The sequence below is a fragment of the Poromitra crassiceps genome, assembly GCF_964638095.1.
Source record: "Poromitra crassiceps genome assembly, chromosome: 1".
Taxonomy (NCBI): domain Eukaryota; kingdom Metazoa; phylum Chordata; class Actinopteri; order Beryciformes; family Melamphaidae; genus Poromitra; species Poromitra crassiceps.
This window is the reverse complement of record NC_139623.1, coordinates 14878938-14889966: the sequence shown is the minus strand read 5'-3', so window position 1 is coordinate 14889966 and position 11029 is coordinate 14878938. Positions and strand designations below refer to the sequence as shown.

The 11029-nt window shown below is 44.5% G+C and overlaps 1 protein-coding gene across 1 annotated transcript in view; it reads right to left on the bottom strand.

The window, feature by feature from the left end:
• The window catches only part of cyp11c1 (cytochrome P450, family 11, subfamily C, polypeptide 1), a gene marked incomplete at both ends in the record, with an annotated part of 12897 nt that extends 3150 nt beyond the window's left edge, over window positions 1-9747 (bottom strand). Inside the window, 7 exon segments of the mRNA XM_083633725.1 lie at window positions 501-704; window positions 2657-2871; window positions 3644-3799; window positions 4313-4515; window positions 7738-7887; window positions 8099-8186; window positions 9518-9747. Coding sequence (XP_083489851.1) covers window positions 501-704; window positions 2657-2871; window positions 3644-3799; window positions 4313-4515; window positions 7738-7887; window positions 8099-8186; window positions 9518-9747 — 1246 coding nt within the window.
• Window positions 9748-11029: the final 1282 nt, after the last annotated feature.

The window sequence follows — 11029 nt, the reverse complement described above, 5'->3', positions numbered from 1 at the left end:
TTTGCTGTACGAGGGCCTAAGTATAATTTCGATAGCATATGGCAACCCTTTATTAAATATATTATTGACCAACTGTGAGAGAGCAGTGTTTAATTGCAGCAGAGAAGAAGTGGTTTACTGTGAGCCAAATTACTGTACGCACAGTCGCACACACATCTGTCCATTATTGTTATTGTTGTTGTTGTAGTTGTTTTTATTTTGTAGTTGTTTTTGGTGTTGTTGTTTTTTTGTTGTTGTTTTTTTTCAGTCCCCATGGGGTGGGTGGGGGCTGGGAGGCGGGAGAAAAAAGAAAAAGAGTTTTTTTGTATTTCGTGACATCCATGTTTTTGTGAAAACTGAGAAAAAATAAATAAAAAATGCAATACACCAACAAGCATACAGTATAAAATAATTCATCAGGATATCATAATAAAGTCGTTAAACTTATTTCCATTGTGGTCCTGAGCGAAGAGTGTTGGATGAACTTTCTGAGTCCATTCAGTGCAGGTAATGCATCTCACCATGGCTGAAGATATGGTCCCATGCAGTGGCATGCTGTTTCCACAGGGGCGCGCCGATGTTGTGCAGTAGGCGAGGGGGCAGGTAGAGGAGAGGAGGGGTGGTGGCCAGCATTCTCTCCACCGCCCAGATGAACTTCTGGGACTCCTGGGAGGGAGAAGAGGCGAAGAGGCCAATACGCTCCCCATAGAGCACATGGCAACTGGCTGCAGGGGGAAGGGTTTGGGGGGGGGGGGGGAGAATGAGATAGAGTTGCTTCAAGGTTAGTTACTGCATGTTAATAGTTGGAATAAGTGATATATTGGCACTTATAAAATGAAAAATGCCACAAGATTGAAGCAAATTACAATTTATTTTAATCTTTCTTTTGACCAAAGGGTAAAGGTAAATACTCATTAAAGTCTAAATAAACAGTATATCGTTGTTGTCATGTCAGAACCTCATACTGTAACTTGAATGAAGTCAACATTCAGTCCTCTCCTACATGCCTTGAAATAAAGGCTTACACACCCTCTATGGGTTGAACATATTCTATGACTTTTGGGTTATTGAAAGCCTTTCTGAACTTGTTGCATAACCTCAAAAATGCATCGTGGTCAAGCTAAAGGAAAGGCTTCGTCCCTATAAGTAAAATTGGAAAAAAAGACACGCACATCCAACAAAAACACTGACCTGGGTGCTGGATCAAAAATACCTTCAAATGTAGGAAAGAAGTAGGATCCGCACATGATGAAGCTCCCTTAGCTTAGTCCCTAAGTAAAACATGGCCTTTTGACCTCTGGCTTGGTTGGGCGTACATACAGGCACGATTGGCTGTGTCTGCGGGTGGGAAGCCGGATTGAGGGTATGTGTCCTGGTTGCTGCACCACCGCCTCCTCTGGTCGGTCGGGGCGCCTGTTCGGGGCGGAAGGGAACTGGTGGAAATAGTGTGATCCTCCCACGTGCTACGTCCTCCGTCCTGCCAGTGAAGCTCCCCGCTGTCAGGTGAAAAGAAGCGGCTGGCAACTGCACATGTGTCGGAGGAAGATCGGCAGACGGTGGAGCAGTGACCAGGTCAGCAGGGGGAAATTGGCCAAGTACAATTGGGGAGAGAATGGGGGGGGGGGGGGGGGGTGGCCTTTTGGAGATAGAACTTTTTTCAATAAAGCTCCATACAACAAGTGACTTTTAACTTCTGATTGCATGAATCATCTCTCCACAGACAGCAGATCCACCAGACATCCATCAGCCAGCAGACATGTTTGTGTTATTAGCAACAGATCAGTGACTGGGATAGAGTTTCTTGCTGGTCTATTCCTACCCTGGCTTAGCACTTGGCTTCTTGTGCTGTGGCCCATTAAGAGCAGACATTCACCCATGACATGACTCAAAGTCATCAACCCTCCCCCCTTTTCTCACGCATACGCACACACTCCTATACACACACACATGGATACATGTGCACACGCACACACTCCTATACACACACACATGGATACGTGTATAGGGACACACACAGGCCCACACTGAGTCACACACACACACATTCACACTTGTGAATGTTACACGTTCCAGATAGGCACATGAAAGGAGCAGACCTGGTGAAAGAATGCTGAAGCTTTCCACATCATCTCAAGCTACGCTGATGTATCTATTTATATATATATATATATATATATATATATATATATATATATATATATATATATACACATATATGCAGTGTATTTATGCATATATATATATATGCATAAATACACTCCATGACCTCCTAAATCTATATTATGTTAACGACGCATGTGCCTCAGGTTAAAATGTGGTTTGATGCATATAAGAGGTGTGAATATTTGAAAATCAAAGGGACATGATAACAGGAGAGAGAGATGGAGATAAAGAGAGAGAGGGAGAGAGAGAGGGGCTATTCCGAGCCTACTGAGCACACAATTCTTCGGACATGAGAAGGATTCTTCAGACATAAGTTGGTACAGCTGATGTCAGCAGGTAGGCTAGCTGATGTCAGCAGGTAGGCTAGCTGATGTCAGCAGGTAGGCTAGCTGATGTCAGCAGGTAGGCTATATGACTCAAGTGGATGACTGTGGATGACGTACTTTCACTGGCACTGCACAATCACACACAGAAGAAATCACAGATCTCAAATGGTCATGGGATGACCTCTGACCTTCCAGTGCGAAGCGGAAGAGGTCCGGACTGGGGTCGATGGTCAGACTCCGCCTCCCGTCCGCCCCGCGCCCCTCCCTCTCTACTCTCGCCCGCAGCGTCCGACATAAGTCCCCTGCGACCTCATGGAGCAGGGGGAGGAAGCGCTGCACGGCTGCACTCATCATCACCTCCTTGTTGAGATGCAAACGGTCGGATCGCCACTCTTCCCCGTTCCTGTGCAGAGAAGAGAAACGCTCAAATGCCCAAATCCACCCGTTTAGTGAGATGATGATGATGATGATGATGATGATGCAACACACACTCATACCAGGGTCATGGCCATTCATGAATTCAATTGAGTATGCATGGTACCCTGATTTGAAAATAAAGTCCTGGATTTGGAGTTGGGATTGGTATTGCATCCAGTTGGCAGTGGTTTTCTTTTTCATGTCAAGGACCCCTAAACTGACACAAAATAGACCACAGACCCCCATTTGATAAGATTTTGTCCCAGGGTGCCCCATCTGATAGGATTTTTGCTTTTTATGTTTTATTACAGAAAGGGTATGAAGCCCATGAAGAAAATAGTCATGCATTCTGTCATTGGGTTACTTATGGATGGAATGATAGTGAAAATAAATGTTTCTCCTTTTTGCTGGGGACCCCCTGGAAAACCCTCAAGGAGCCCTATGGGCAGAATGGGAATTCAATAGGAATGTCAACGAAAACACAATTGAATTCAGTGGAATTGCACTTCTAATAGAGGCTGTCTTGACTTGGTAGGCTAAACATTATAAATACAAAATTATGAATGAAATAAAAATATCAAATACATTCAACAATAAGGTATGTATATATACAATTACATGTTGTGCATAAAATAGCCTAGGACAAAAAAGCATGGAATTTCACTGAATTCAATTAAACTTCCTAAGATTCCAATTTGATTTCCTGTATTTTTTCTTTCCCCAAACTCCAATCCCAACTCCACACAAGCTTGACTGACTTGAGGAAGACTCCCTTGCTGTGCTGCCGTGTCTCTCTGTGTGTGGCCCACGGCTGCAGGGTCATGCGTCGAGGGTACAGGCCCTCAGAGCGGAACAGCTCGCTGATGTCGGCCGGCAACATGATGTTCACACTGCTCTGGGTGCCCAGGCGCTCCCTTCACACACAGAGGCAGAAACACTGTACTGCAGGCTATAACCAACACACACACACACACACACACACACACACACACACACACACACACACACACACACACACACACACACACACACACACACACACACACACACACAGATGCAGAAAGACTGTACTGCAGGCTATAACCAACACACACACACACACACACACACACACACACGCGCACACACGCACGCGCACGCACACACACACACACACACACACACACACACACACACACACACACACACACACACACACACACACACACAGAGGCAGAAAGACTGTACTGCAGGCTATAACCAATAGACACTGCTGCCTGACACAGATGCATACTAAAACTTCCATGTTGCACATAATTCTCAGTATTCTGGTTCCTGTGCTGCAGGTGCCCAACTAATCCCAAGATGCAGGTGTATTTCTCTCTCTCTCTCTCTCAAAATAAAAAACAGGCTTGTGACACTGTCCTTCTAGTATCTCCCCCAGCTACCTGTAGATTGGGCCGAGGGTGTTGAAGGTCCTCTCCATGTGTTTATGGAGCAGCCGGAACCGATCTTCTCTCCAGAACTTCACCAGGTTGACCCAGCCGCTCCTCCCTGTGTGAGGGATCTCCTCAAAGCTCCGCACACGTGCGTCCACAGCCCTCTTCTGAACTCCTGTGCTGTCTTTGGCTGCTGCTTTTCTCTTCTCCACCTTTCCTCCAGCCACCGTCCCAGTTGCAGACGCACACAGAGGCCTTCGCGCTGCTGCACTAAAAAGTGGATTGCCGGGCCCACTCATCCCCTGCTCACCGATACACGCAGCCAGCCGGACAGACATGCTCCACATGGTCTAACCAATGGGATGGAGTCTCTGCCCTCCAGTCTCATCCCCTGATCTCCTTCTCTGTGGTTACCTCCCTCCCTCTGTCTCATCCCCCTAACCCTGTCCTGTCCTCCATCACTCTGAGGAATAGATAAAGGTGATGATTTATGATCTGAAGGCCCAGAGTTCAAGAGAAACGCAACATAGCCCAAATGTCAGGCTGATCTAGAACACACACACACACACACACACACACACACACACACACGCACGCACGCACACACACACACACACACACGCGCGCATGCACGCACGCACATACAGACACACACACACACACACACACACACACACACACACACACACACACACACACACCTAGGTCTAGCATAGCTGACATGCATACACGTCTCATATGGCTCACTGTTGAGCAGAGACTATCATCCATCCTACTTTTACATTTTCACAAAGTTATTCATACCCAAATTCCTGGTTTTATTTTCAGCAGCATTTTTTATAGCTCAAGTACTCACACACACTCCACAAGAGGGGCTAGTAGGCGACAACTGATTTTGCCTAGACCCAACACCAACTATATGAAGAAGACTGTCATATACAGATCTATAAAGGCCTGGAATTGTCTACCAGGAAATATTTCCTCCATTCATGGGAGGGTTGGTTTTAAAAGGAAGTTAAGATCCCAGCTGCACTCTCAAACACCAGCAAACACACATTGATGCTCAGGACTACACTTTAACACTACTTGGAATTTTATGTTTTGAATAGTAGTGTCTTTTTAGACAAATTGTTGTCTGCGCAATAGGCCAGCTATATAATTAGCTGACCAAACTATTGTTGTTTTTCTATCCTATTTTGTATTGGTTTTTACTATGTTTTTCTGTGATTTTGCCTGTATTGCAATGCATTTAATATTTCTTATCATTTTTAATATGGTATTTTACTACTGCACTTTACTGTCTACTGTTTACAATTGTTTGTAACGTAATGTGTATTGTGTTTGGACCCCAGGAAGACTAGCGGTCGTTTCGGCGGCGGCTAATGGGGATCCTTTTAAATAAACAAATAAACAAATAAACAAATAAACACACACACACACACACACACACACACACACACACACACACACACACACACACACACACGGCTGTACATATTTTGATAGTAAGTCCAGCGCTGGCCGAACAAGTCTTTATTACAAGTTTGGTCAAATCTAGTCAACAAAAAATAAAAAGGCTCAGAATGTCTGTTGGTTGGTTGGCAAAGTGTTTGTAGAGAACCATCCAAGGTGCTTCGGTTGTAGCTTGGCTTCATAGTGTAAAAACGATTGGTCGGTGTGAGACTATTTATAGTCGACTACATTTCAAGTATTTACACTCCAGCATCAGGTCAATGCCAGCAAAATTCACCAGTTATCAGAGCAAAACAACATCACATTTGGCTTACACATTTACGCAAGACAGGTCAGAGGTTATTTACAAAAGAAAAACACAACAAATTGTTCAGTTAATCAGTTAATCATATAAGTAGGCTACATAAAAAGTAGATTTCATCAAACATTCCCTTGTACTTGGTGGATATGTGTTGCTCTGAGGTTCCTTACTTGTGTATAGATCACCAAACTGGACCTATAGCTTTAGAGAGGCTGAGACGCCTGCATGCAGCTACGAACTACCTATAGATTCTAGTACAATAACAATAGTGTCTTACGACATAATGTCTGCTGTTCAGTTTGTAGCAACTGCATGTGATAACTGCTGGATAACGTAATAACTTGTTAACATGTAACAGAATGGTCATCTAAGAAAGCTGAAAATGTGAGCAAACCTGTTAATGTAATAAATTCCTAAATAAGTGATGTAATCACATTATTACATTAACAGGCACTTAGAACTGCCGTATGACTGTCATTATAATATAATGACAGTCATACGGCAGTTTACATAATAAGGAAGGGGTATAACATATTTTTAACTGATGTAATAATAATATTGACTAATAATGCAATGCTTTGTACTGTAATGTAATGTAATGCTTTGTACGGATTATTATCAATATTGGTTTTATTTCTGAGGTAAGACTCAGAACAAGCCCACCTAGGGTTTCCTGTCTCTACTCGCACATTATGTTTTTGTTTTCCTTTTGCCTGTTGTGAAAAAACGAGAAAAAAACATAATAAGCGCATACTCATGAATAAGAATCTACTAAATAACTTGAGATATTACATTATCAGTCAAATTATTATTACATCATAAGTAAAAAAAAAAAAAAAAAAAAAAAAAACATTATCTGGGAATGATCTGGGAATCACATTTTCAACCTATTTAAATGGTCATTACATTATCACGTAATGACATGATAATGATACGCATTATCTGGCAGTTACTACAACTAGAAAAATTGTGTGCTCATTTCGTGTGCCTTGGACGCTTTGTGTGCTCGCGCAGCTCGCGAGCTTCACTCACTCGCCACGACCCCTCGCCTTACACAGCTCAGTATCTGAGTGGAAGACAATAAAGCTAACTAACTTCAAACAGTCTGTGTGCTATTCCCCCCAAACAGGCACCCCTACCGGCCAGAGGAGGCACTAGTGCAGCATCCAGGATAATCCAGCTTCCTACCCGCAGACACGGCCAAATATGCCTGTATGGACGCCCATCCAAGCCGGAGGTAACACGGGGGTTCAAATCTGCAACCCTTGAGATGGTAGGCAGGGAATCTACCATTGCACTACCCAGACACCCCAATAAATGTAAAGTACAGTAAAGAACAGGAGTTGGTCCCCGGGCGCTGCACTGCGGCTGCCCACTGCTCCTAGTTCTAGGAAGGTTCCTAGTAGAGGATGGGTCAAATGCAGAGGATGAATTTCCCCATGGGGATAAATAAAGGATAACTTAACTTAACTTAACTTAACTTAAAGTACTGTAATAAACCAATACACAAACAATAAGAAAAGAAACTGGGATGATTGACAGTTTGCAGTTTGGTGCTCTGTCTGATGACATACTGTTCACATGACTTTACAAGGGTCCCCATTTGCTGGCGTAGGGGTGTGCGTCTTGTGTGTATTGTGTGTTTGCTCCCTGGGATCACCCCCACATTGAAGCTGAGGCCTTGGAATGCCCTCAGCAGGTTGTATCCTTCGTCCTTGCTCTTGGTTTCGGGATGAACCATTTTAGCCAGCTCACGGGGGAGTGACACTTTCCCTCCGACAGACCTCAGGTGGTTGCTGTCCTTAGGGTTCTAATTGTGGAGGAGAGATGGAAGAACAAGAGGGGTGAAGGGTTACATTTGACATGGACCAGTTTTGGGGGGGAAATGTAATAGAAATAGCCTGTGCAGATCGGAAAACTCAGACATTATTTTGTTTTTGAAAGTTAAGGGAAAATACAGTCAGTGTCTGCCTCTTCTCTCTCTCTCTCTCTCTCTCTCTCTCACCCATGCTCACACAGACCTTGGACAGTTGATATTTTCTCCTGAAGTGAGCTCTCATAGCTGCTCTCTCCGCATTCTTCTGAGCATTCATTGCCTCTCGCAGCTTTCTGTGAACACACAGCAAAATAAACACAACTTCAGCAGGCTTATGGCAGACAGACTGAATTCAGCTAAATGGATTTCCACCTCACAGCATAGAAGACTTGAATTAAGTTGGTTTGTTTCTAGTTGCCTGGTATAATGCAAGCAAAGTGAAGCAGGCACTCACAGATGACTGAGTCACTGTTACCGCTTTCAGACAGACACGGTTCTGGTTCTGGCTCTGGCTCCGTTCTGGAGTCTCAGAACCTTGGTGCTTTCTGGCGAACCAGCCCGTGTTCACACCAGTTTAAGCGGAACCAAAGTGGGAGGACATTATTCGGTAGTCCTCCTTAATTTTTTTTTATTTTTTTAAGTTTATTAATTATTTGGTCTGGCGTTCGAGTGAACCCAGCCTTGGCCCTCTCTTCTGCAAGTTCAGCATATGACTTGCTCTTTCTTGTACGGCTTTCTAGCTTTTCTTGAGATTCGGTAGATGTCCAAATCGCCACTAAACATTTGGTTTCCTCAGGAGAACACTGCAAATTATTTTTCTCTGTGTTGTCACTGCCTTCTTCTCCTTCCTGCTCGTTTTCACAGCCTAGAATGAGACACGCCCACTGATGATGTCACGGTTCCCAAGGAAAACCAACTATTTTTTGGTTCCGCTGAGAACCAACTTTTCAGGTTCCGAACCAATTATTTTTTCGGTCTGAACGCGCCGGCCAGTTCAGATTAGGGTTCTGGAACCGGAACCGGCACGGAGCCCTGCCGGTGTGAAAGCCCTATGTGAGTGATAGAGTCACTGTGACTCTATCGACATGCTATTATAACTTCAACACCAAGGGAAAAGCTGTATTCTGCTAAGAACGATACATCCATATTCCATTCAGCATCCAACCATCTCATGTGCTTTGTTAGGAATGCACCCATTGTGAAATTCTGGTCCGATACAATACAAACTTTTAAAATAACAATTTGGCCAATAGCCGATGCCGTTTTTTTTCTTGTTTGTTTGTTTTGTTTTTGCTGTTATATATTATCCCTTTTGTGACAGTGAAACAAAGAAATCTTCATTATAAAAAATAACAGCTGTTTTAAAGTCTTTCAGCCCTTCCTCACACTGTATCTTTGAATGAGCATTGGACATTTAGCCAGCGCAAAATTGATGCAACACAACAGATAAACATCGGCCACTGCAACCGGTAAATGTCATATTTTTTGCCGATAGGCCGATGGCAGGCAACAAGGCGAATATCGGCTGATACCGATATACGGCCGATAAATCGATAAATAGTTTATATGCTTCTCTCCTGCAAGTGGTGGCCGTGTGGGTTTAGACTGTGTCCACTTTCAGTACCTTGCATTCTCCAGGTCGGCCTGGTAGGAGCAGACGACTGAGGGGTCTTTGGCGCGTGGAGTTCGGATGAGGGGGCTCTTGGCCAGCCTGCTACATCCTCCTCTGCCTCCTCCACCTCTGCTCCTCCTCTTCCTGTGCCTGGCCAACACCTCCTTCTCCTTCACCCCCGACACACAGCTGCTCAGCTTCTTGATGGGCCTTCTCAGAGACTTCTTCACCGCAGAGTCCATGACGCACCGGTGCTCTGTCAGAACGGGATTGTCCTCGACCCTACTTAGTTGCCAGATGCTGGGTGAATATATAATGGTAGTCTCCTTCGCTCATGTTCTGTTACTGTGATGAGCCTGCGGGACATGCACTCAAGTGTCTCAAGTGAAGCAGTCACCGCCAGGATCTGCGGCGGTGATAACTCAAGGGTGGAGACCTGCCAAGGACAAGGACTCTTTTACTGTCTATGACAAGGACAGACAGTCAGACAAGGCTTATAATTAGACACAGACACACTCCCACTCCTGCATACAGAGGTTACATGAAATGTTTGTCATCTAGATTGAAACCCAAAGAGAGAAGGGAAGTACAGATTGAGTGAGTGGGACAGAGGTGACACTCAAAGAAACCATGCTATTCAGTTTAATTATTTATTCGCTACTGCTGCTTATTCAGACTAAGCCTTCACACAGACTTTCAGCCGTCCAGACAGTCCGCTGTTTTCTTACCCAGGTGGCCACAGGAGGCCTAGAGGCTCACAGCAAGAAATCCTTATCAACCAGATGGCCTCCACCGATATCCAACAAGCAAGCTCCTCACAGCTCCTCACCAGAGAAAGCTCCCCACAGCTCCTCACCAGAGAAAGCTCCCCACAGCTCCTCACCAGAGAAAGCTCCTCACAGCTGTGGAAGAAAGCAGAGAAAGCTGTGTGCTGTGTGCCCAGTTTCCCTCTCAGGAGCAAATGACCTCTCTCTGTTGTGAGGATTTACTCCACATTTCAACACTTGTTCCTTCTCCTTCCCCCCATATCCCTCATGCACCTTCCTCATACAGATTATGTCTTAAAGGACTTAATGAGGGGGAATCTCGTTAGCTGCGGCAGGGAATGCACCCGATGACTCACGTGTGTGTGAGGAAGACTAAAGAGACACTATTTAGCTGACGTCATGTTGAGTGACAAAGCACACAGCGGTCAGATTGTGTGACAACGTTGTCACTCGTGTTGCACAAAGTGTGTGATTGCATTTGATCACATACTGTAGTCACACCTTCCCCTATATCTTTTCTGCAAATAATGCTGCACTATCTTTGCTAAGGTAATAATTTTGTTTGGTATAGATCTTGACTTTAATTAATTCCGATCCCCCCCTTTGCCATTTCTGCTTTTATTTATAACTCAGCAGTAGAGAGACAGGATAGTTTGGGGGACATGTGACAAAGGTCCCAGGATGGATTCAAACCCAGAACTTTGGTACAAAAAGGTAAAAAAAATAAACTGGCCTCACTGTCCATCTTAAAGGAACA